Source organism: Parasteatoda tepidariorum, chromosome 4 (genome assembly GCF_982258835.1).
Source record: "Parasteatoda tepidariorum strain Cologne lab strain chromosome 4, Ptep-v5.0, whole genome shotgun sequence".
NCBI lineage: Eukaryota > Metazoa > Arthropoda > Arachnida > Araneae > Theridiidae > Parasteatoda > Parasteatoda tepidariorum.
In genome coordinates this window covers 51,235,252-51,262,363 of record NC_141758.1, presented here as the reverse complement: position 1 = coordinate 51,262,363, position 27,112 = coordinate 51,235,252, and the positions used below count along the sequence as shown (strand labels likewise).

The 27,112-nt window shown below is 27.3% G+C and overlaps 1 protein-coding gene across 1 annotated transcript in view; it reads right to left on the bottom strand.

The window, feature by feature from the left end:
* The window catches only part of su(f) (cleavage stimulation factor subunit su(f)), a 68,169-nt gene that overhangs the window by 550 nt on the left and 40,507 nt on the right, over window positions 1-27,112 (bottom strand). Inside the window, exons 4-20 of the mRNA XM_016051394.4 lie at window positions 18,950-18,982; window positions 18,137-18,234; window positions 15,753-15,854; window positions 14,879-15,005; window positions 13,423-13,581; window positions 13,211-13,292; window positions 10,404-10,513; window positions 9,414-9,530; window positions 8,324-8,398; window positions 8,104-8,247; window positions 6,872-6,974; window positions 6,494-6,563; window positions 6,119-6,215; window positions 5,444-5,548; window positions 4,367-4,514; window positions 3,755-3,849; window positions 2,183-2,246 (exon numbers count right to left, since the gene is read on the bottom strand). Of these exons, the coding sequence (XP_015906880.1) occupies window positions 2,183-2,246; window positions 3,755-3,849; window positions 4,367-4,514; window positions 5,444-5,548; window positions 6,119-6,215; window positions 6,494-6,563; window positions 6,872-6,974; window positions 8,104-8,247; window positions 8,324-8,398; window positions 9,414-9,530; window positions 10,404-10,513; window positions 13,211-13,292; window positions 13,423-13,581; window positions 14,879-15,005; window positions 15,753-15,854; window positions 18,137-18,234; window positions 18,950-18,982 (1,729 nt within the window). The remainder of the gene's footprint in view (window positions 1-2,182; window positions 2,247-3,754; window positions 3,850-4,366; window positions 4,515-5,443; window positions 5,549-6,118; window positions 6,216-6,493; window positions 6,564-6,871; window positions 6,975-8,103; window positions 8,248-8,323; window positions 8,399-9,413; window positions 9,531-10,403; window positions 10,514-13,210; window positions 13,293-13,422; window positions 13,582-14,878; window positions 15,006-15,752; window positions 15,855-18,136; window positions 18,235-18,949; window positions 18,983-27,112) is intronic.

Genomic DNA, 27,112 nt, shown 5'->3' with positions numbered 1-27,112 from the left:
GCTAAAAAGGAAAAGAACGAACCACCCTGAATAACATTTAAGTCTAATGATCGGATCTTTGCGTTCTAGAACTCAATCTTGATGGTTTGAGGGGGTGACCTTAAATGTGCTAATTAATTAGTGCAGACGATATTTTAAAGTCACTAAATCAGACACAAAAACATATTTTCTCTGAACAACATATTTTTTTCAACTGATTCGGATTTCGGATCCCCAAAATACGAGTATAAGCGCTAGCCGCAATCTGGGAAACATATTCCCCATAGTTTCGTCAGGTCAAAGTTTGGACCCCTTAATGTAAATTTTATGTTTTGCGTTTTTTGGCATATTTGACAATTTTTTAAGCAAATTAAAAAAATATTGCCAACAATTATAAAATTCGTTTATCCAAAGATAATTCCCTGAAAAATATAACTTTTTGTAAAGATCTATAATTTTTTATTTTTTTGTTTAATAATAGTCGAAAATTATTTTTAATTGTAAGGTATAAAATTTTTACATCATTTTACAGAACATAACTTTGCATTGCAAAATGCAAAATTTGAGCGAAATCGGTTCAATAGTTCTTTTAAATATATCAAATTTTAAATATATGGCTTTTTTAAAATCTGATCTCAGGTACTATTCGACCAATTTCGCAATTTTGAATTTTTCCATATAAAATTACATCCTTTAAAATTATGTATAAATTGTATACTTAACAATTTCAAAATTTTTCAACCATTGTTAAATAAAATAATAAAAAATAATAAGTATTTACTAACTGTTACATTTTTCAAGAAATTATCTTCGGATAAATGAATTTGTTAATTGCGAGCAGAAATTTTTCAATTTGCTTAAAAAGTTCTCGAGATCTGGCAAAATATGCTATAGGGGTCCAAACTTTGGATCGCTCTCCTGATAAAACTATGGGGACCATATTTCCCAGATTGTGGCTATAACCTATAGTTAGGGGGTCAGAAATGCATATCCATCAAAAAATAGGTATGTTTATGTATGTTAAAGTTCTTAATGGCTCGAGGGGGTGACCTCATACATGTATTTCATACTAAAATAAAATACTAGCTATCAATTTTCCGTTACAGTAACAGGAAAATAATCCTCCATATAAATATGAAATTCAACTTAATTCAATATCAGAATTGTCAATTCTTATTTTGACATTTAGAATGGTACATGGATGTCAAAGAATAATGAATCTTCCACTTTTTTGTTAATTTCATGAAGCGTGATACTATGAAAATCAATGCAACTAAGATCAAAAAATTTGCAAAATAAAGTTTTTAGAAACAGCACTATTTACACATTTATATTATCTTCATCTATGCTATCTTTCACACAAACAAATGAAGAGCTGTTTGGATGAAGCTCTTCAACAATGTTTTAGTGGATTGGAGCAAACCAGCTTTAAAGTTTATGCTTTGACAATAGGATACAAAGGTTTTTTCTCACTTTTATTTTTTACTTGCAACTATCAATATCTATTTCTCCGAATAGTTATTAAAACGTCAAACCTCAAAGCACTTGCACTCTTATTTTAAGTTGCTGTCAAAAAGAGAGGCTATTGCCAAATACATTTGGATCTCTTTCCACTTTGAAAACACTCAAAGATTGTCTTTTAGTACTGACATTTGAAATCCGACTATCTATTGTGCGGCTATCAGGAGAACGCCTCCAGAGATCAGTCTCGAGTGATAACGGGTACTAAGGTTACGAGTGTAAGTCACTTTGGCTAGGAGTGTGGGGTGAATAGTTTTGCCTTGATATTGGCACAGGTACTCGTGAGAGTTTTAGTTTTGAGGCCTATCGACTCCTTCATTACTCCAATGAACCCCCATTAGAAATATGCTCTCTCTTGTCACCATAGCAACAGACAGTACCAGACTTTTAGTCTAAAGGAGTTCTCACAGACAGTACCAGACTTTTAGTCTAAAGGAGTTCCCGAATAGTACTGGCATTTGCAAAATTTAAGGCAAAATAAATTTATACTGTAAGAATAAAATAGTCGCTCCATGAGAAATTTTCCTTCTTCCAAAAATATTATTTAAAATCTTCATTCGATAAGATCTTCAAATATTCATTTATTTTTTTTTTTTAAGTAAAATATTTCTAGTCATTATTTGTTGCTGTTGTCATTAATGAAGTTTCTTTTAAATGAAAAGTACAAGTTCACAAGACATACCATTTTCTGGGGGTCTCCACAATTTGACTACTTTCATCACATCATCAACGCCAGCAAAAGGACCCTAAAAATAAATAGAATATTAACAGCTCCATTGAAAATTGAATTCGGTGTGCATCAAACAAACAAAAATCCATAACATCATATTTTTAATAATACTAAGTCTAAATTTTACAAAATTTCAAATGCAATCTGCAGGCACTAAGGGAAAATGATATCAAGGTGGGGATTCAAATATGTTCAAAAAGTGATTAACTCCCTTTTTGCCTGCTCCAAAAATGAAACAATTTACAATTTAATTTACTAAACTGATCTCACAATTAGACTTTTAGGTAATAAAAAAAAGCCCCCATTAAAGTTACAAAAAATTAATAAGTTTTAGTTAAATTATATATCACCCCATCAAAATTCCTAATGGGGAAAAAAAGTTGAGAAATGCTTATTTTATATATGAAAGATAATAATATTATCAATAAGTGTTAACGAATGTATAAATTTTTTTCAATTACAAATTTGTAACATAATCTCAAAAAAATAAATTTGGACTTTTTCCCCCGGTAAGACTTATGATGAAAATGACATGAGCTATGTCGTATGATAATTTATGGGAACTCTACTCAAATTTAATTTCTCCAGAATGACAAAACTAGAAATGACAGAATAATTTTTTATGAGTATATTCAATATCATAGAATTAAAATTATTATTGGGACATATAGCAGAGTAAATAAGAGTTAAACAGCAGTTGAAATCATAATGACAAATACACTCTATAACAAAAAAATCGACGCACTAAGACGCGCAGAATCGACGCTCGATCAGGCTGCAATGATGACGACTGGGGATCTAGTCTTTAGCAACGAATACCGCTTCCAACTGTGTCCTGACGATCATCAAAGACGTGTTTGGAGACACACAGGACAGAGGGGGGATCCTGCTTTCACTATTGCACGCCACACCGGCCCTCAACAAGGCATTATGGACTGGGGTGACATTTCCTTTGACAGCGGACCCCCTTGGTCGTCATTAGAGGTACACTTACTGCACAGCGGTACGTCAACGACATCCTAAGACCTGTTTTGCTACCGTTCCTTTTGCAGCACCCTGGGCTGGTTTTTCAGCAGGACAATGCCAGACCACATACGGCATGTGTTGCTATGAACTGTCTGCAAGCTTGTCAAACTCTTCCTTGGCCTGACAGATCACCAGATCTCTCTCCCATCGAGCATGTCTGGGTTATGATGGGAAAGCGATTGCATCTGGCACGGAATGTTGATGACCTCGTTCGACAATTGGATCGAATTTGGCAGGATATACCACAAGAGACCATCAGGGAGCTTTATCGGCCTATGCCACGCCGTGTGGCAGCTTGCATCCAGGTAAGAGGCGGGTCAGCACCTTATTGAACTTGTTACTGTAACTCTGCAATAAATAATTCAATTGTTCTGAAATTTTAATCATTTACTATTCTGTACAGTGTCTTCTATCCACAAATTTTCGTTTCGATCGGACAACTTCTTCTTGGTGCGTCGATTTTTTTGTTATAGAGTGTATATAAATGGCAAAGCTTACTTGAAATGATGTCGGAGGAGGTAATAAAGTCATTAAAAATGATGCAGATGGAGGAGGGGGAAACACGCCACCAGGAACAGGGTGTGCCTTAGTAGCTGCAAAAAATAAACAAGGATCTTAAAGACATTACAATATAAAAACGACAATATAACTTTGAATCCTGCAATATTGAATAAAATAGTTTTTAATGAAATTATGTAACCATTAATTCACTTTTTAGTAGATTTAAACTAGATCTTCAACCATAAACAAAAATTCAAAGAGATACTTAACACATTACCATCAATGTAAAAAGGTTAGGATTTTATAAATTGTTAGCTCGAATACCTGGCTTTTATAGAAATAGTATGACATATGAGCATATATGAATGAAGTATATTACTTATACAATGTGCAAAATACTAATCATTTCATACATTTTTTGTTCAAATTTACGTATTCTATGTAAGAACTAGACATGCTATGGAATGTTGGAATGCATACAATTATGGTAACATATACATTAGATTCATATTCATGCCCTTCACATATACATTCCCACAAAATTTGTCCAAAAGAAGTATGTAGTAATAGCACTAGAGTAACTGCATGATTGAAACTGCATCCACTTACGGCATATTTGGCGAGGTTTATAGGGTATCATATTTAAGACATCAGGTTTTGCAAAAGGAGGCTTTCTATCTTTATCATCATCTAAAAGAGAGTCCTTCATGACCATCATTGAAGTTGGCAAACTAGAAACATGGCTTTTCACAATTTCCTAAAAATAAAGTTTTATCATTTGAATACATGTACTACTTTCAAAAAGGGCATTAATTATATTGAAATTAAATGAAACACTGGCAAGAATCAAAAAGATGTTCATCAGAATAAAACATATATTTTTAGACTTTAAAATTCGGTTAATATTCCTTGCAATCAGGAAATAAGTCCTCAGTGTGCAAATTTCTAAATTAATCAACATTAAGCTTAAAATTAACTTTTATATCTTAATTATAATAAAGCAAATCTGAGATAAGTAAACAAAAAAATATATATATTGAACCCTGAAAAGTTAGAACGCTATTCAAAAAGAATAAAATTTTATAAGACAGAAATATATGTTTGGTTAGACTGCATCTTCCATGATGGAACAGCAGGCAAAATAATGAGAAAAAAAGGCATACTGGAGGAAAGCCATCTGATCAAAACTCAATTTAATGTTCAAAATCAAAGAAATTTCAGTTATTTTGATATTAAATAGTTATTAAATGATATTAAATAGTTATAATAGAAAACATTGATGTGTATTAACATATATATTAGAACTTTTAGTTGAAAGTTTGTGTTTCATTTCATTTGAGGTAGAAAATATCTTCATTGAACTGATAAAACTAAGAAATAACATTAAAACACTCTTAGAAAATTCTGGTGGTGCACAGGCACTATGATAGCAGGATTGAAAAAAAAGTAGGATGGGAAGAAGAAAATTAGAAGGAGCAATTGCATGTCAAATAATCAAAGTCAGTTGCTTAAAATCATGATTTGAGCAATAAAACTTTTTCTAACAAATGAATGTAAAGCATAAAAATATTTCAACAACTATAGTGAAAATTAGAACGTTTTTCATAAAGTTTACACAATTCAAATTTCTTATCTCAAAAAATGTACACAAGATAAATTTGCAAAAAAATAAAATATAGATATTACCTTGTAACCAACAGATTTCAGTTCAGATGGAGTACAAGGATATAAATCCATGAATTTATATCGATCAACCAATAAGGCTGTTTCTTTGCCTTCAAATTCTTTGAGCTGTAAAATATAATCTAATCAATTTTATTGAAAATTATTACTCACAGCATACAATAGCAGAAAGAGTAAAATTTTCAAAATTATTTATTAATATTATTCACATATTACAATGCTTGAATTCTGTAAATGAATTATAAGTTTCAGTTTAATTTAACATTTATAATGATCATTGAAAATGGAAAACAATTTCTATCTAAAAAAATAAAATAAATAAAATTAATTAATTCATAAATAAAAACTCTAATTTAAAAGAATTTTTATATTAGTGATAAAATTTTTAACAAAATAGTAAATACCAGTCTTCTTGAAAATGACAGATTGATTTTGAAAATTAATAAAAAACTGCATAAATGGTTTGGAGAAATTGCATGCATTGAAAAACCTGCATAAATAGTGGCAATTTTAAAAAAAAGCTCTATAACAGTTAAAATTATATTGCAGAAAAAAAGTTAATTGTTGAATTTCTTCAAGTTCTAAAATTCATTTAAAAATAAGTTCTTACAAATATTCAATCTCAACTTATCCCAAATTTTACAAGTATCATGGACAAATATAAAGTAACTCTCATACCTGTTCAATGACTGCAGCTCTTCGTTTTTCAACTTTTAGTATGCTTGATAGATCTCCCACATTTGATTCAAACTCCAGAAATTTATTCCATATTTCACTGGAATAAAAAAAGTTAGTATCCATGAAATAATATGAATAACATTATATGACACTGGTTAATTGGTTTTTTTTACAAATATAATCTATTTGATTGTACACAAACATTATGTGGATCAGCAAAATTTATATAGTAACTGATAGCAAAATTCTAATGCTTCATACTTCCAAAATTATTTGATTTCTATTCAATAACTTAAATAATGATCAAATTGGATAGCAATGATATATTAAATGAAATGATTTAACATTATAAAAGAAATTTCAATCGATACTTACATTTGTCTTTCAGCAGGTAAATTTCCAGATGAAAGAACTCTTTCAAAAAGTACCCTTGTATTATTGTCATCTGTAAAATGATTTTAAACAAAATAAATAAAGCATATTTGAAAAAAAAAGGTAAGATACCTTAAGTGCTTGACAGCACAGCTAAAGAAAGTGCAACAAATACAAATGAAAGAAAACTTATAAAATAAAGAACAGATCACAGAACATGCAAACCAGTAAAATATGAGTCGTAAATTAATTACAGTACTCTATAAAATTTCATTTTTGGATATTCTACAACTTACATAAGATAATTTTCTATTCAACAAGGAAAAATAGTATAATAAAATATATACTCAAACATTTTATGGCTCATATAAGATAACTTACCATTCAAATGAGAAAGATAGTCTATGTAAGATAAAACATAATCAGGATTATCTCCATGCTTTTTAAGGCCTAGTTCAAAAATTTTGAAAGCAATATTTTTGTCCTAAAAAATAAAAACAAAAATATATCCTATTATGCATTTTTCATTTTTACTATTTATTGCAGCAAAAATCAAATGCTGATTTGCGTCGATTATTCAAAGCAATATTAATAGTCTAATAATATCTGTTACGATCTCAATACAAAAAACAAATTAGTGGAAGAAAAAGTTAAGTGACATTTTAGTGCAGTTGAATAAAGTTACCTTTAAGTACAATAGAATAAGAAATCTGTTTACAAGCATGTTTTCAATTCAAAACTGCTTTATTTAATAAATAATAGTTAGCTGTTGTTTTTATACTTAAACAACAAAAAAAATGATGTTCAATACATACAGTAAAACATTACAGATCTTCTAAATTGCTAAATCAAGCATTTTTACAAAGTTACTTAACATGTTCATTCACTAAACTTCACAGATAGTAACACAAAAATTAAAAATAAATTACAAATAATGACTTATGTTTAAAATGGGAAGATTTTCAGTTTTTAAACTATAAATTAGCATGTTCTTCTACCAATCAAGTACCAAGCACCGCAAATAGTACCACAAAGATTTTAACTCTGACTTTTTATTTATTTCTCTTCCATTATTAAATCGCTTATTTATTCCATTGCTTATTCATTCCATTATTTACTAAATTTTTAATGAAAATTGCTCCTCATGTGATATTTTTCCTTATGTAATGTGACAATACTTCTCATTCAGTCAGTAATTTAAACTGAAAAAGTTTTCAGTCACTTTTAAAATTTATTTATGATTAAATTCAACCTTAAGTTTTATAGATATAAATTTAATAAATATTAAATTTTAAGCCATTTTAATTACCCAAGTATTATTAATTATTTTAATTTTAACTACTTAATTTATTTGATAAAGTTTTATAAACGTTAAGTTTTTCCTGTACTTTCACAAGCAGCAATGCAAAATAACAAATAGTTATCAGACAATTTTACAACAAAACTATTTAATGAGAACTAATTTGAAGAATAAATATTTTTCTTTATAAATACTCTTTTTCCTTTATTACACAACAAAAATTACACATACATCTAATTTATAGAAGTTTTGAAAATTATTTAGGAAGGACTTATAAAGCAAACATTTAAATGCTTCAGACATGAATATTTACCTTATTACAATAATACTCCATCCATGCAGCAGCAACAAATATATGATATCTTGTCTTTTCATTTTCTCTCATTTTGCGAAAAATATTTCTCGCAGATTTGATGCCTTCAGCCCTGCGAGCAAATTTCATGTACTGTATATAAGCCTGAAAAAGAAATATGGCATATTATGAAGAAAAGTCTAAAAATAAAATTGAAAGAAAAATATAAAAAGATACTTACAAGTGTTGGATCAATATCTGGATTTTCAATAAATTTGTTATAAATAGCATGAACTTTATCATATTTCATTCGTCCCTAAAAAAGGATGAAATTATATAAAATTATAATAGACACAATATAATTTTATTTCTTTATAACAAAAACTTTTATTTTTATTGAAAATTGAACAAAAATTGTATTTACTTTCTTATAGAAAAACAAAAACATGTGTACAGTACCCCCCCCCCCCCCAAAAGGAAAAGAAAAGATGCCACCTTGAATAACTTTTGTTCGAATAATTTAACAATCAGATTTGCATGAATTAAATGCCAATATGGGATCAAAATATGGGAAATAACATATTTTAGGCATAATTATGACTAAAAGTTAGGGCCTTTAATGGCTTTTTGCTTCTTTAGCTATATGTTAGGAACTTCTTAATTCAATCAAAAAAACTTTACACAAAAATTTAAAACTGGTTTATCTAAATATGTAAGAAAATCCTTCCATTTAAAAAATAATTTATGTTTAATGAAAAAAATCTTGTAAGATATGCAAATATATTTTTCAAACTATTTCATTTTAAATGACAAAATACAAAACTTAAACAAAATTAATTAAATGGTTATGGAGGAACAAATTTTAAAAACTCAACTTTTAGAAATTTTATAACTCTAATTGAGCACAGTAGACTCTCGATTAACAGCGGTTTTCAAGAAATGCTTCATCCCAGATATGCATATATCCCAATTAATCTATTTTACACAAATTTTGATGAAAAAATTAGAGAAAACGTAATTGTTTTCTTCTGTTTTATAATGTGTCGTGCAGTTTTATTACCAATCTCATACTCAAGCATTAAGGATTTAACTATTTCTTCATTTTCCAATTTTTTAAAATTATTTCCAGTTTTTGATTTATACTAAGAATGACTCCTTTGTGTTTCGATACGTTAACGCTGTGAACAGAATGCAAAGCACGAGAGAAAAAATTTTAGTCTGGTCAACACTAATACTTCTATATGAAGTTAATAGTATGTGAAGTTAAAAATAAAAAAATTATAAAGTATTGAAGAAGAAATAGTTAAATTTCGTAATAATATAATATCAACCTCTTCAAAATCTGCATATGCAAAGTGTAACAACATATTAGTCTTCAGAAATGTTGCAGTCGCCCTATCATAAACAGCTGCAGCTTCTTCACTAAACATTTTGCCAGCAGCAAGGTCCTAAAATAAGAAAAAAATTATTTTATTGATTAGTATAATTGGTATATAATTGCATATTATGTTTTAAAAAAAACAGTAGTATGTTCTAAACCAACTTTCTTAAAGCTTCTGAGCTCGTGATTAAGAATAGCTATATTTTATTTATATATTACAAAAAAAAAAAAAAAAAAAAAAAAAAAAAAAAAAAAAAAAAAAAAACAGTAAATTTAAATTAATACTTGTTGCTGAAGCAATATTTGTCATTAGTTCATGGATTTATTAATTTAATCTGAGCAATCACAAAAGCTTAAGAATTCAAAACTTGAAGAGCATTTGTAAAAAGCATAAATAATTTCCTTTAAAAAAACCATTTACAAGAAATAAGTGACAAACATTTCTAAATTTTACTTACGGTGTATAAATTGCTTTAAGACTAAAAAATTAAAATACTATCCTCAAAATATAATGCCTACATAATTAATATTTGAGGTTTATATTTATCACAATTAAAAACAATAAAAATCTCTTTTGAGTATTAATTTTTCATATGGTAGTCAAACTAATATTTTGCAATACTTAAAAATTCCTTAAACACAATTCTTCATAAAAATATATATGTTTTAGATGAACATTATAAAACAATAGTTAATTTAAAAGTAATGTTGCTCATTATAGAAGCAATGATTCAACTTAAAAAAATGATTTTACAAAAATAAATTTTAAAATAATGTAACTTGAAATAAATTTAAAAAAAACAATGAAAAGATTTAAAAAATCAAATCATTAGTTAAAATATCAAGACAAAACAAAATTAATTAATGGATAATCAGTTTGAATATTATATACTTTTTTAGCATTATCATAACTCAAAAATAATATAATAAAAATGCTTACCCCTTTCTCTTGTAAAAGTTTGCTAGACAACTCAAGAAACAAAGCAGCCTCATACCATATATCTGGGTGGTGACCAAGACATAACAGGCATTGTTCATAAGCAAACATAACTAGAAAAGGAAGGGAAAAAAAAGCTTTTAATAAAATCAATTTTGAAAAGAAAAAAAAAGTTAAAAAATACATGTATTCTCATAGCAAAATAGACTGTAGAAGATAATGAAAATGAGGATATGCTTGCATTAAAAATATGGAAATTTTAGTCATAAGTGTGGCACAGAAATTTTGTTTGGTTTCACATAAAAGCTGTAATTTTCAGTAAAAGTAGATCAATTAGATAGAGTAATTGGAGCCTGTATCTACTGTGGGTAATCAAAATGTTCATGTTATGAGTTGTTAATCCAATTTTATCATAAAATTCTGAAAATCAAGCATCTTCTTTAATAATTTGGTAATATAATGTACTTAAATTTAACTTTAATATAACCATTTAATAAATGACTTTCAGTCAAATAAGTATAAAATGAGATTATTTTAAAATTCACTTACACTGTAGCCCTAATGGCATTAATCATTTGCTCTTTCTTAAAAAACTATCTATATAAGGCAGCATCAAATTCTTAATTATTAGCTGTATTCATTCTTCTCAAAAATTACGTCATTGAACTATATTCCTTTTTCTTTCCATTTAAATCGCAAGATTTTTTTTCAAAGACAACATAGTTTGCATCTTTCAGCAAGGGTGAAAGCAGGGTTCGTGATTTTTTTGATTTTTTTAAAAAAAATCAAAAGAATCAGATTTTTTTGATTTAAATCGGATTTTTTTGATTTAAATCAGATTTTTTTGATTTTTATTCAAATACGCTGTAAGAACTTTAATTTATGATTAAAAAAAATTATAAATGTTTAATCAAATTAAATTAATATTAAAACTATATTGTAACAATATTTTAGAAGCTCTAACTAAAATAATTTTTCATTATAATGCTTCATTATAAAGGCTTTGAATGCATAGCAACCATTTTGAAACAAATGCATGATTAAAATTTAAAGACTAGATGAAATAGAGAATTTAAAGAATGCTTCAGGGGTCTGTCTGGGTTTTTCTGAGAGGTACCTTTTTTGTGAAAATTAAAAATTATATTAAAAAGTCTACACAAATATTGTAAAAATATGGATTTATTGTTTCTTACGAGACACAAAAATAAAATTTTAAGAAAAAGTATTTTGTGTGATTATTCTTTCATTTTTCCTAAAGTTGAATTTGTAAAGGTACCGGCTTGGACAGACCCCTGTGCTTTAACTATTAAAACAAAGTTTCAGTTAGCAAACCATAACTTTAATTTAAAATTGTGATTTTTTTTTTTCTCTTGATTTTTAAAATGACAAAATAAATGTAGCAGACTGTGTTTATAAATGTAGTCATTCATCAAAAAATAAATATTTAATCTATATATTTTTATATTAAAATATTCATTTTTAATTCTATATCAAAATAGATAAGTTAAGCTAAAAAAAAAATTAGAAATTCTATGTATTCATTGGAATTTTTTTTCGCAAAATTTCTTTATAGAAAATCAGATAATGTCAAAGATACTGTAAACATATTATGACAAAAAAATACCAGTTAATAACCCTACTGCATCAAATAGACTTCGAAAGAGTTTGAAAGGGAAGAATGACCCTATATTAGGAAAAAAAACATCTGAATTCATCAGCCCCTTTTTTTTCTTTTTCTGTTTTTGGCGTATTAGGGTAATTTCTTTTTAATATAACCTCAAGCTTCAGAAATATACATTTTCCACCAATAAAATATGATGTAGATTTTAATTCACGCTTTTTCATTCAAAAGGTAGAATTTTAATTAACATTATTGTATTTTTTTTTTGAAAAAAATTCATGTTTATTAATTACTTTCTACAGCTATGCAAGTCTATATTAAGACAGTATTAAATGTTTACTTTAATCTGTACTTTCAATCTCAAGAATCAAAATATTTTTAAAAATGTAATTACAAATGTGTTGGAATTTAACACACACCAAGAAAGTAATTTCGTTAACTAAAATTAATTAATGCAGCAATTTATTTAAATTAAATTTTAATGCTAAGAAAAGAAAATAATAAAAGTATCAAAAATTTAAAACATTGTTTTTAAACTTTTAAAATCAATACATATAGATAAAAAAAATTAGTTGATTTAAATCAATGATTTTTTTAAAAAAATCATTTGATTTAAATCATGATTTAAATCGTGATTTAAATCAAGCTGATTTAAATCAACGAACCCTGGGTGAAAGCCATAATAATCAAACTAGATCACACTAATACTAATGAAAAGATGGATGAAACAACAAAACAATTGCATAATTTGCTTGATTTTTCAATCTATACTTTACATGATTTTTATTTCAGCAAGAAAGTTAGAATAAGAAATACAGTCAGAAAAGCTCCCAAAAATATTTTCCATTATAAAAAAAAAAGTTTGTTATGAAAAATATTCTGTTTATCTAAAAATTGCTTGTTTAATAACAGAAAGAAGAACAAAATATCTAGTTTAAGATATAGAAAAATTAGTTAAACTTTTTAGATACTTTAAGAGGGCCAGCTGTTGTTGCCCCTTTTAAAGTATCCAAACCACAAAAACAATTTGAAGCACACTTCACTAGCTCTATGCCGTTAAATACAATCAATATCTGCTAATCTTTTTACTTCAAATATGTGAACACCAACTAACATTTTAAACAACTTGAGTAAAACAAGTTTCTCTTAAGGAGGCAATATCATAATTTTTATAACTTTTAAACTATACCTCTTTTAGTGAGAACTGATTGATCTTCAGTGCGTAAAGGATTGCTTTTTTCCCAAAGAATATATTTCTTCCATAGTTCAACCTAAACAACAAAGAAAAACATGAAACACAAAATTAGAATATAATTAATGATGCTTTTAAGTAAAATATCAACATGAACTTAAAAGAAAAGACTTGGAACTGAAAAGTGCTTTAAATCAAAATGCACATACTTGTTTGATTTCTTCAGGAAGACCTTGGGGTGGAGTAGAGGGTGCATTTCGATTCAAACCACGGGTAACAGCTTCATATTCCTTGGCAACTCTTCGAGCATTCATGTAGTCTCTACTTCTATCTTGTATCATTTTATCAGCAATAATAGAATTAATACCCTAAAAATTAAATGCCTTGTGTTAAAATGGAATCTTTTCTTTTTATTGATTAATTTCTTTTTATTGATGAAATTGTTTTCAAAATTCAGATAATATTAGAAATGCAAAACATGTAAAAAATATAAAAGCAACAGTTACAATTTTTTCTCTCAAAACGATTGCTTTTATATCATTGTGTTTAAATATAGTATGACCAGGACTTCAAAATCTGTAAATTGGTCCCTGAATGCATCTCAAATCTCACAGGAAATGAAAAATATATACCTGGAAATCACCTTAATAAAATATAAATCTACTTTTATTAAACAGATTAATTACTAGTTTTGCAAAGAAAATTAAAAGAGAAATTTTCGATCTAATGAATGGAGTTTTATACTTACCAGACAATGCAGATAGCAAAATAATAAATACTACATAGAAAAATTCTATCATAATTCAGAAATTATTATTAGTGGTTTTTTTTTTTATATATATATTTTAGTCCTTTACGCTTAAAATTAAACTTAAGATAACTTCATTCATCTCAATCAATTGGGGAAAAAAAGAAGTAATAAAAATGGTTATTTTAATCTAAAAAAATAATTATTCATATTTTAAATATTTTTTAATGGTATTTTCTATCAATATAGCAGTACATATTGTAAAAGAAGTTTTTGTGAAAATACTGATACTTATAGTTAAATACATATATATACCATGTAATATTTGTCTATAATGATGATAAACTTTGAAGGGAAAAATATTTTTTTTTCATTTGTGGATTGGCTTTGTGTTAAAAATTTATAACAGAAAAACAAAGTTGAAATACATAAATTTAACTTTCAAAAATATTTCCATGCTTTGCCATGTACAAAATAGCCTTACACAGCTAATAATAGCATATAAAATGTAACATATGATAGGAAATCTATTACCCAAAACCACTTTTGCACTAACCACTAATTAGGTATAACATGAAACTAGGCAAAAATTGCTAAACTTTCTGATCAATGCCTCAAGAATATGCTGATCATTTATTCAAGCATGGTGGACTTACATTTTTATTATATTTAGGGTAAACAAATAAATGGAGTATATAGAATACAAAAACATATCATTAAAGAATAATACTAATTAATTCACATAATTAAAAAAAAATCATATAGAGAAAAAAAATTACTTTAATTCAATACATTAATTAATACTTTTAAAAGTTTTGTCACCATTTTAAAGGAGTCTGGTACCCAGCCAATGGTAAATACTTAAATTTGTTTTGTCAAGTTTTTATTATTTTTGTTTTAATGAAAATATGCATTACTTGTTCATAATTAACATAATCTTTCCACAGCTGTTCTATATTCATCATAGGATTGATAATACCACGCTGGTAAACTTTTCTAACAGCAGTTATTCTTTGATTCTCTGCATAACTTCCAACAGCCTCCCTGTAATAAAATTTTAAGTCATTAATTAACTTTAATTTAACTTAATTAAAAATTTAATTAAGTTAAAAAATTAATCTTTAATACACTAAGACAAAAAAGAAGTTGTTCATGGTTTTTCTACCATGCTGTCAATTAAAAATTTTCTAACATATGTTAAACCTATCAAAATGAAATGAAATTATATGAATAAATGAGAATGAATATATGTTTAAATATTTATTTAATGATGAATATATGATTAAATATTTATTTAAATAATATGAATCATATGATTAAATATTTATTTAAATAGATAAATGAAATGAAAAATAAATAAATAAATGAAATGAAATTATATATATCAAATCAAACCAAATCTTAATTAAATGGAATGCAATTCAATGGCCCACAATCCATAATTTGATTTTCAGCACATCACATGCCTAAAAAAAGTGATGCTGGAAATTAATGTATGGTACAATAATTAATGTATGGTCATTTAGGCTCTATTCTAAAGCCCAATTAATTCTTTATTGCAAGATGATGCATATAGTTTAAAATTATAGCTTTGCTTTTCTAGAGTAAAATACTTAAACTGCGGCTTTATTTTCCTTGATGAAAGAGGTTTGAAAAACAGTGTTAATCATTTTCTTCATAAAAAGATTATCTAAAGTAATAGCATTAGTATTAAAGCTATTGTAAGTAGTATGACTTTTTTTTAACAATATTCAAACATCATACAAATGGAAAAAGTTATTCAAAACTTACACATTTTTTAAGAAATTAATATAGTCATTCCAAATAGGATATGAATTAATATCCATCCCCATTTTCTCCAATGCAAAATCATATGCTTGTGCCATTTTTTCCCTGAAAATAAAAAATGTAATTTAGTAAAACATTACATTCTTTTAATATAAGTTGAAGCATAAAATTACAAAAATAAAATCTTGTAAAATAAAATCTGATTCGACAAATCGATTAAAATAAATGTAGTTAAATAATTAAAAATATTTCAGGATATGTTATAGACAAGGAAAGTTTCTAGCTGTAAATAGTTTAAACCAATAAACAGTCCCCCTGTTTAAAAATGAATATTTTATTAACCTTACAAAAAGTCTTATAAAAATATTTCATAAAAATGTAAATTCAATTAAGGAAAACTCAATGCATGCATTTTTTTTCTTCAACTGTCTAATGTATCTAACTCCTAGAGTAACTTATGTCCTGCCTAATGCCATTTATATAACATTTTGAGCAGAAGTTAAGTTAGAAGTTAATTACATAAGTTACATCATCTTACGTTTTTTGTTAAATGTTTGACAAAAATTGAATTATTATCTCTTTTATAATCTACTGGAAAGAAAACAAAGTTCTTAAAATTTGTATTTATTTGATTCTTTTTTTTAATAGTTAGCTTAATTATCTTGTTTACCTCCAGAAGTGGCAAAAATTTGATAGGGAATGAATTTTTTTGAACTATTCAGCAAAAAATTGTAATTTGTAATGATAGAGGCATAGTGCTTCAAATGAAATTAGAGTATTTAATGTACTCAATAAGTAATCAAAATTTTGATTGACGATTGTTTTTATTTGGCAATAATATGATGAAAAAATAAATTCTAACTGTAGTGGTTGGGAAATCATCATAACTTACATTGTTCTTCATCACAGAGCTTAGCTAAACTTAGAGCACTAGTCAAAAAATGGAAAAAACTTATTTTGGAGATAATGATAAACTCTACTTGTAGCAATCAGAAAATGATCAAAACTTGCATTATCATCACACACAAAGGTGCAGTTATTATTTAAACCCTCTAACTGATATCTGAAAGTGAGTTTTCAAGTTACATTTTGAAATAATATGGCGATAAATTGTATTTGAAGCTGACACGAAACTACTGAACTTGTCATGTTACCAGACATAAAACTCCAGTTGAAATTTGATCAGTTTAGCTGGTCAAAAGTGGTCACAGTTTCTATTACTGATAATTTTTCGTTCAATTCTGTTCGTAGCAGTCAGAAAATGATTGAAGCTTGTGATGTTATCTAGCACAAAGCTTTAGTTAAAAATTTTGCTATTTTTAAAGTGATAGGAATTTTGATAGACCATAAACTTTTCCTCGGCGACAATATTGCAAAAAATTCTGATTATAATTCTCTGCAAATGATTGAAACTAATAAAGTCATCCAGTCTGGAGGTCTGGTAGAGATTTGAGTAGTCTAGTTAGTCAGAAAGTGATTAAAATTTTGATTACAATATTTTATCATCTCAAAACAAAGATAAAAACATTGTAAATGATAAATAAATAATAATCAATAACAAAGATCAGAATTCATTAAAAAAAGCTAATAAAATATAAAAGGATCTGAATTTACTGGCAGGTATATCATATCATGACTTATAAAGGTAACAATAAAAGGTAACCATGTGGCGTAACTACCACTATAAATATTAAATACCAAATCACTAGTATATAAGACATGTTAACTTGAATCTATTATGAGGTACCTTTTGACAGATGAAGGTTGACATAGTCTAAAATTAATTCCCCTCATTGGTGACCTCCAGACGTGATAAGAGCTTGCCAAAATTGATGGATAATCCACATTTAACAGTTGATTTGCTTTAAATATACTGCTCAAAGAAGAAGTAAATAAAAAAATTTAAAAAAATCCGGTGAAATAAATAAAGTCTCCCGGTCAATAAGCAATATTGAAGAAAAAAAATAATAATGAGCGAAATGCTATAAACAAAAAAATTAAGGAAAAATAAAATAATGAGCAAAATGCTAAAAAAAGAAAGAAAAAAAAACGAAGAAAATATATGAGCAAAATTGATCTAAATATATTAACAACATGAATCAATTAGTGGTAATTGTACATCGAATTTTATCACAGATGAAATTCTGGAAGGGGAGTAATGTGGAGTAACTACCACTACAAATATTAAATACCAAATCACTAGTATATAAGACATGTTAACTTGAATCTATTACGAGGTACCTTTTGATGGATGACGGTTGGCATAGTCGATAAACTTTAAATCTCCTTAACCATGACATCCGAATTCAGAAAAATATTTTTTGCAATGATTTGTATTGAAATGAGATTATGGAATTCAATGGTAGAATATGCATAAAAATACTTACCTATAAGATGGCAGAGAACCTTTAGTTTCTTTGACATAACTTAAATATACTCTCCAAAGATCAATATTTAATACTTTGACTAGACAGCGAGTAAATAACTGAAAAAAAGAATTTGAAAAATCATCAAAATCAAATAAAACTGCTATGGCAAATATATTTTTTTGGCAATGAAACTAAATATTGAAAAATACAATTCGTAAATAATATTTCCTAAGTTTCATACAGGAAGTTTTTATTTTTTAAGGATTAATAAATCAGTACAAAAACTTATGATTTCTTAATTTCGGTTAGAACAATAAGCTTTTAATTAGTAGGAAAGTAAAATGGTAAAGAATCGACAGTTCTTTATCAAAGGGATGAGAAATTATGAAAAATTAATAAAAAATTATAACACTAGCATTTTTACAAATTAAATATGTGAAAGAATATCTAGTATTCACCTACTATATCTAATATTCATCCAGTTTCTGGCCTTGCGATCGTGGGTTGCAATTAGCAAGTTTGATGAAGCATATAGCTCCGATATTTCCAGAACCAAAAATCATATTTCGTTGAAATGAAAGTGTGTCAAGACAAAGTACATTTTTGTGTCTGATTAAAATATTTTCCGAACTAAATAAACAAAATTTTTTGAGGACATTCCCTAAAACCGTTAAGATTGAGTCTTAATAAGTGAGAATCCGATCATTAGATCAAAAGTTATTTAAGGTGTTTCATTTGTTTCTTGCACACTGAACATGTATTTAATAAAAAATGTAAGTTACTAAATTTAAGATTTTATAAAAAAAATTTTAAAAAAAATACAAAAATTACCTTTTCAACTCTTTCATAGTTCCTAGATTTCATCTGCAAAAAAACAAACAAAACTATTAATAAAAAAGAGAAGAAATAAAGACAAAATTGCAGAAAAATGACAAAATATAAATGGTATTTTTTTAATGAACATGTAAGTAATAAAAGAAAAAAGCATTAAGACATAAACCAAAAGTAAAGAAATCAATGAATTTCAAGATTATATAGTAAAAACTGCTACCAAAATGCTGTTTATTGCAAAATCCGAACATATGTTTATTGTAAAATTTTTTGTTGCAAAATCCGAACTTTAAAAAATTGCTTTAATAGCTTCGAAGAAATAACAATTTAAAAATAATATAAATAATTTGTATTTATATGAAAAATAAATTATTTAAAACAAAAAATATTTTAATTGTTTTTCCTTCAAAAATACTGACCAGTATAAAAAATAAGTGTTCTTGTACAGATCAAAATAGCCATTACCGAAATACAGATCAGTATTTCGGTATAAAAAATAAGTGTTTTGCATGTGGTAAAATATTTCATATCTAAAAGTAGAAATAAGTTTAGGTAAATATCCTGTAACGTAGGGGTGCTCAACCTGCGGCCCGCGGGCCAAATGCGGCCCGCCAACCCTCGATGTGCGGCCCGCGGCCGCAATCTGAACAAAATGAGAAAAAAAATTAAATATTTGTTTTTGAAAAATAATAAAAAAAATTCGGTAATTTAAACTTACAGTTTTAAGTTTTTGACGCAACCAATCTCAATGTAGTTTTTCGATGGTTAACGCTACGGATTTCAGCATAGTTTTAAAAATCCCAATATATTTAATACATCATTATTACGATTTACGAATTTTAATTACCACTTTTGACGCTTTTCGTATGTGCCGATTCCAATGACTTTTCGGTAGTTATTGCTACCCATTTTCAAGTAGTTTCTGAAATAGCGATTTTTGAAAGTTATGAAGCGCTTTATTTGTGAAAACTTCATGGAAAATCTAAATGACTTTAGATCCTTTCTTCAACAGTTATTGCTGCACATTTCCGCCCGGTTTTTAAAACTTCGATATTTTAGCATGATATTATTACGAATCGCGAGTAAAGAATCGCTCATTTAGAAACCATTTTTTGACATGGCTTATTTGTAACGATTTTATCGCGAATCAAATTATTTTACAATCGTTATTTTAGAAATTATTGCTACACATTTCTACAAGGTTTTGAAAGTACCGATATTTTTTATACGCTATTGCGACATTTTAATTTCAAATCTCGCATTTAAATTACATAAAATTTTGATGGACTTTATTTACTCCAATTTCATCTAAAATATTAAAGTATTTTGTTATTGTTTTAGTAGTTATTACGTTTTCCCTGTGATTTAAAAAGATTATGATATTTTTAATACTTTAACAGCAAGCGAGTTTTGAATTGCGCATTAAAATAATTATTTTTTACGTGCTCTGTTTGTGCCGATTTTATCATTTGCGTTGTACCGATTTTAACACGAATTTTTTAAGAGGTTTTTCGAAAGTGTTTTTTCTTCTTTCCCGTTATTACTGCATTTTTATTTGTGATTTAGAATATACCTGATATTTTCACACAATATTACAACTCGTGAATTTCGATTCAGCTTTAATTTTTTTTCGTAACTTAAAAAGTAATTACGTATCTTAGCCAAATCAACACCTTCCCAGGAAAAAAAACCGAGATGTGTTTAAACGCGGTCCGTTTTGCAAAAAAAAAAAAAAAAAATAAATAAATAATTCAAAAAACGGCATAATTCTTTAGTCCCATGAACTCGTGCAAGTTTAACAACACACATCGAACCTATTCTTTTTGTTGTCACATGTAATTTAAAAGTCATACATCGTAATTTGTATTTACGCTATCTGAAAATTGCGCATTGCATTTCGTATTAACATTAACGAGATTTAAAAACAATCCATCGCGTTTCGTATTTACGGGATTTAAAATCACGTATCGCGATTCGTGTTCTGGCGTTTAAAATATCATCCGTTGCTACTTTTCTCGCACGCGTTTTAAAAACCATATATCGCGATTCATATTCATGCATTTTAAAAATCAAGTGTTGTGAGTAGTCCTTTCGCAATTTAAAAGCCACACGATTCGTATTCACGCGATTTGAAAAACAAGCATCGAGTTTATTATTTACGCAATTTAAAAATCACACATGGCAATTCGTATTCAAGCAATTAAAAAATAACACACAGCAATTCGTATTCAAGCAATTAAAAAATAACACATCGCTATTTGTATGTCCGCGATTTAAAAACCCAGAAAGGAAGAACACCATCTAGGACAAATTCCAAAACTGATTATGTTATTTGCTCTAAGTTTAATACTGCCCACAACAGCTTTTGTCGAAAGACTGTTTTCCAGAATGAATTTGGCCTGTTCAAAATTACAGAGTAGTCTTTAAATACAATCATTACATTTTCATTTAATGGCTCAAAAAATATCACATGATCAAGTATATAAAATTATCACAATATTCAAAAATTTTGCAAATTAAAGTGTAACCATTAAGAAATTTTTTAAACCATTTTCTATCTTCTTGGAGCATTTTATATCATTTATGATTATATGCTGGGAAATGATTTGTATATCATTAAATTTTAACTGTATAAAAAATTTAATCAAGATAAATTTCGAAAAGTAATGTAAATTTTATTGATTGTGTATTAATTGTAAATAGTAAGTGTCATGTTAAAAATATATTCGTCATAAAAAGTTGTAAACAAGTATCTTAATAGTTTTTTATTATTAAGGAATATAGTTCCTTAAAATTTAATGTGTTTTCTTCTTTCTTTTTCTTCCCTCTCTTATGATTAATTTAAAATAAAAATGTCTGAAAGATAAAGTACATCCCCTAATAAATGCTAAGTCTTATTTTCCACTTAAGGGGTTTAGTTTTAATCATTTTTAACCCTATAAACTTTCTTTAAATCAAAGTATTTAACTTGAATTTATATTAATGACTAGAATATTTATTTATTTGAAATTTAATTCTATGAAAAAAAAATTAACGTTAAAATTTATGTTTAAATGGACTTCTGTATTTTGTAATGTGATAAAAAAAATTTCAATTTTTCCATAGTTTTTTAATTATTTCAATTTATCTAAATTTTTTCCGATAAATTGATTCTGATTTTCGAATTCTGTTTTCCTTCTTAAGTAATCAGTTTTGCATTTTTTAATTTTAAACGTTTTAAAGTATTGTATTTTCTGCAAAGAGATTACAAGGTTAACCGACAAAAAGAATTTAGTGTTATATAAACAATGATGTTTATATAACAATCACCACCAACAATTGCTTTCAATATGTCGGTCTAAACACTTTGGCATGCGGCCCTTCATTGGTCAATCTGCTGTGCATGTGGCCCTTCACTGAAAAAGGTTGTGCACCCCTACGTGTAACGTTTCAAATTGAGAAATAGGTGGCTATTTTTATTAATTGAGTAAGTAATAAATTTACATTTAGTTATTTTTCACTTTAAAAAAAAAATGCTTTTAAACCCCATGACTCAGTTTGGGCAGATAGGTTTTTTTAACAGGTTTAAACCTTCTTAACCCTGGATTTTGTTTCTGCTAAATAAACGGTATGCCAATCTGTATTTATAATCAAATAAAAAATGTTAGCGGGAAATCAATTTGCAAAAATCAAAACATATGGCACCCAAGAGAAAGATTTGGACTAACTCTTTCACTGGACAATCAGCAAAGACACACACTTAAAGTGGATAAGTGAACTAAAACTCTGAAAAATAACATGTCTATTTTTGGCAAGCGCAAAAAATTGTGCCGAAGCTAATTTTTTGCCAACAATGTACCAACTATTAACAAATAGGCGTTTATTTATTTATTTTTAGGTTTTTCATTGGAATAGCTTTCTTTTTCGCTTGTTAAAATATAATGAATTTAAAGTGCTTTTTCAATCAGTTATTTTCGCAATTAAACCGTACCCAATTATTTTTTGTTTGTATATTTTAAGACATTAATTTCCCAATTTTTATTGATAAACTTTTTGTTTTAATCCCCAATAAATATGCACTCGTTACAGAATTAAACGATTTAGTGTCCATTTGCCGAAAATAGCGTGAACTTTCCTGGCTAACAGGACTTTACCTACAAAAGTAAGTATCACGTGAATAGTTATAAAGTTTAAAAGTGTTTTCGTTTCGTTGCTCATACTCCAAAATTAACTTCGCAATCACAATAGATATGTGCATGTTCATTGACTGCTCTCTAAATCCAAATGCATCACACTGAAATGTAAATTTTCCGTTAAAATAAAAAGCAATTTATGCTATTTTTTAAATATTCAATTATTTTTTTAATTTAATTATTGATACTTTCGATCTAAAACAAACATCTTCTTTATTAGTATTTGCTAATAACAACACAAAATAGTTTCTAATAATTTGTGTCCTATTACCTAAATTAAGGGTGCACAACCTGCGGCCCACAGACTATTGATGTGTGGCCCGAGGGAACTTTTAAACACAACAAAAATTTCTTTTAATTTGGTTTTTACTTAAACATAATAAATTTTCTTAAATTAAAATAATTAATTCAAATTTATAATACTCTAAAATGCGTATATTTTTTGCACTTTCATTCTGTAAGCTTCTTTTTGGTTAGAATTTATATCCTCCCTAATATTTATGTATATCTATATATACTTGATAAATTAATTATTGTGAAAAATGGAAAAAGTTTTTTGAAAAAAGTATCCGTTTTTTAGTTTTAAATGAATTCAAATAATTAAAAGCATTTAATTAGAACACTAATATATATATAAAAATCATCATATTTGCCGCTAACATGACTAAATATGAGTGCGGCCTTTCGCTAATCTACCTGCTGTGCAAGTGACCCTTCACTCAAAAAGGTTGTGCACCCCTAATCTAAATGAACTGAAAAATGACAACTGGGGGAGGCTTAGAAATATAATGGCAACATTTTTTTTCTTCGATTTTTGTTTCTAATATCATTATTTAACCTATTAAAGACAAGAAAGTTTTTTCAAAAAAGTTAAGACCAGGTAAGTCGACTTGATAATTTATCTTGGTAAAACGATATATTTAAGTGCACCATAATATCATAGCTGCCAACACGGACAGGAAAAACTCTAGTAGATTTCACGAAATATAAATTTCACGATAATTGTTGCATAATGTATGTACTAAATATTTTACACATATCGAAATTGAGGGATTTTTATAGTCATCAAAATAGAAAAACTGTAATATTTTCCAGTTATGATTGACATTAAACATACTTGAAATGTTATGTAGTGTAAAGGCATTTAATTCATCAAAGATAGTTAAAATATTTTATTTAATTAATTTAAAAAGAGAGTTCTGAATAAAAATAAACCGAATATTTTTGGACAAAAAAAAAGTTGTGAACTATTTTTTATAAATGAGGTTCACATCATTATGTATTATTAATACTTATTTAAATATTCAAGCAAGCAAGCAATAATCTGCAAAAAAATTCTGTTCCAATAAGGAATTTTTTAGGAAATTTACTCAATTTTAGGGAAATTTCTAAAATGTACGAAAACCAGGAGAATTTTAATTAAATTAGTAGACCAGGAGAAACTAGCCTAACCCAGTAGTCTACTGGAAAATCCAGTAGAGTTCGCAGCTATGTAACATAAATATCGATTGAAATCAAAATAATGACATAAATATCAATGTTTTGATCTGAAATTACGACATTGCGATATTATAAAACTAAAGTCGTACCCAACACTTGTAAATAACGGATTTGTCTAAGCCTTAATGCCGCACCACTTTTTTCATCAAAGTTACTTTTTATGTCACAATAAAATGTTCCGTTTTTGTGACAAAAGTAGTCTAAAATGGATTGAAACAAAGAATAAAAACAAATTAAGGGGAAAAAAACTTAAAAAGGCAAGAACTTTAGAAAGAAAAAACTCCATGACTTACACGCCAAAGAATACGCGGCCCTTTCACGCCTAAACTGCACATCCCTAGAGCACAAAAATTTATTATGCCCTGTCTATGTTAAAATTCCAATCAGGAACGCATTTTTTAATCCTACATGTCCGGCTAGGTGCATAAAATATTTAATCGGAAATGCTATTCAATAAACGTTCTTCCTAATATTATTATTTTGACGAAAATCGCCAATAAAGATGCTAGATGAGTGAGGAAAATCACAGATAAAAGGTACCCAAGGCAAGGATAAGAACTTTCTGTCTGCATACTCTTATCATTAAAGTGAATAATTTTTAAATATTTTCCGACAGGCTATTTCTCCAAAGTAATGTCACCGAGTCTATTATAAAAAGCACATCTTGATTTGATCGATTCAACACATTAAAAACTGTCGATTCCTCCTATGTCTAATAATGACTTTCAAAGAGATTTCGAGACAATGAAGATGCCTTTCAAGAATGTTTTTAGAGTCTTAGTGTTAACCTTTTAAATCTGACAATTGCTCCAAAATGATGCGGAGTTCCGAATTTTAGCGCGACTAAGATACCGTTGACATCTTTGAATCGATTTAGAAAACGGGTCGCCATACTTAAAGTGACCAGACATCCTTAAACCTCGAGGACAGTCCACGAATTTCCAATAGTTGTCCTTAAAAAACTTTCAATCTCTTAAAGAAAATGTACTCAAATATTATGTCCTGAAATTTCATCGATTACATCTTTTTTACATATGTATACATATTAGTGATGTAACGAATAGTAATTTGGTCGAATAGCCAAATATTTGGCCAAGCAAATTACCCGTATACCGAATATTCGGCGACCGAATACCATTATTTTTTTAAAAATAAAAATCATAAAAAAAGTAGTTTTTATATATAAATAAATTTAGTAATTATTAAAAATGAATCAAAACCTAGCTATATTATTGCTATTAGGTAAAGTAAGAAAATATTACAGTGGTTATTCATTCAGACTAGTCGTAAAAACGTTAAAAGAAATATAGTCTATCAGAAACGCTTTTAGAAATGCTGCGCTATTACAAAAACACCCATAAAAACAAAAGACAATTTACAAAAACGAAACATAAAAAATAAAAATCGATCTTAAGAGTATGTCATACCACAGAAGAAACTCATTGCAAATTCTATTTCACCTCCAAAACTAATTTAAAATAAAAGTTATGAGTTCAGGCAAACCTGGAGTAGGCCATGAAGCTCCAATTGCTGGAGAAAAAAAAATTCTAATTATCAAAAAAGCAGGCAAATTATTGGAAGAGAACTTTCATTGGGTAATCCTAAATTATCCGCTCATTTGTTTTCATTTTGATCTTTTGAAAATTTCTTTTCAGAACTTTTTTGTATTTGAAACTTCGTGGAATACTCTAGGTTTGCCTGAACTCATTTTTTCTATACTTTAAATGTTAAATAAATTATGGTGGGGGGGGGGGGGAAATTGAGGTGGAAAATTTCGCCCGTGGAATAGAATCTTCTTAATTCTTGAAAGAAACTTTTAATGCTAAACATCACAGTTTTCAAATAACCTTATTTTCAAAAAAAAAAAAGTAAAGAAAAGGAAAAATCTTATAGAAACTCTCTGAATTTCTGCGTCATAATAAAAACGTCAAGAAAAACAATTCTTTACAAAAAAACAAAAAAAATGAAACTACTATATAGAAACCAAAACAAAAATTTTTCTTAAGTTTTAAACGGCAAATGCAACACTAAAAATCTCAATTCGACTTTTTTTATTTCAATTTAACATGCGTATTTTTAGAAAATGGCACGATAAGAGACTAAGATTCCTTAGAAAAGCTCTTTAAAAAATGCTGTCATAAAAAAAAAGATTATAAAAAGAAAATTTAATAAAAAAAAGTAAACTCCGACTTGACTCGCCTGAATCTAATTAAAAAATATCAGTAGTACAAAACTCGTGGTTTTTCAGTGTTATAAAGTAATATAGTTACAATTCTTTAAATTCGCTTTCCCATTCGTCTATCAGAAAATAATTTTGCAAGCCTTGTGCACGTTTAAGACTTAATAAATAAGTGTAAAAACTACTTCTAATAGTGTTTAGTAAAAATACCATTTTAGATTCCTTATTATATATATATATATAAATAAATCAAAAATGTGCATGGTTTTTTTTTAATTAATTTTATCTGACAGATAATAATACAAGCGGAAA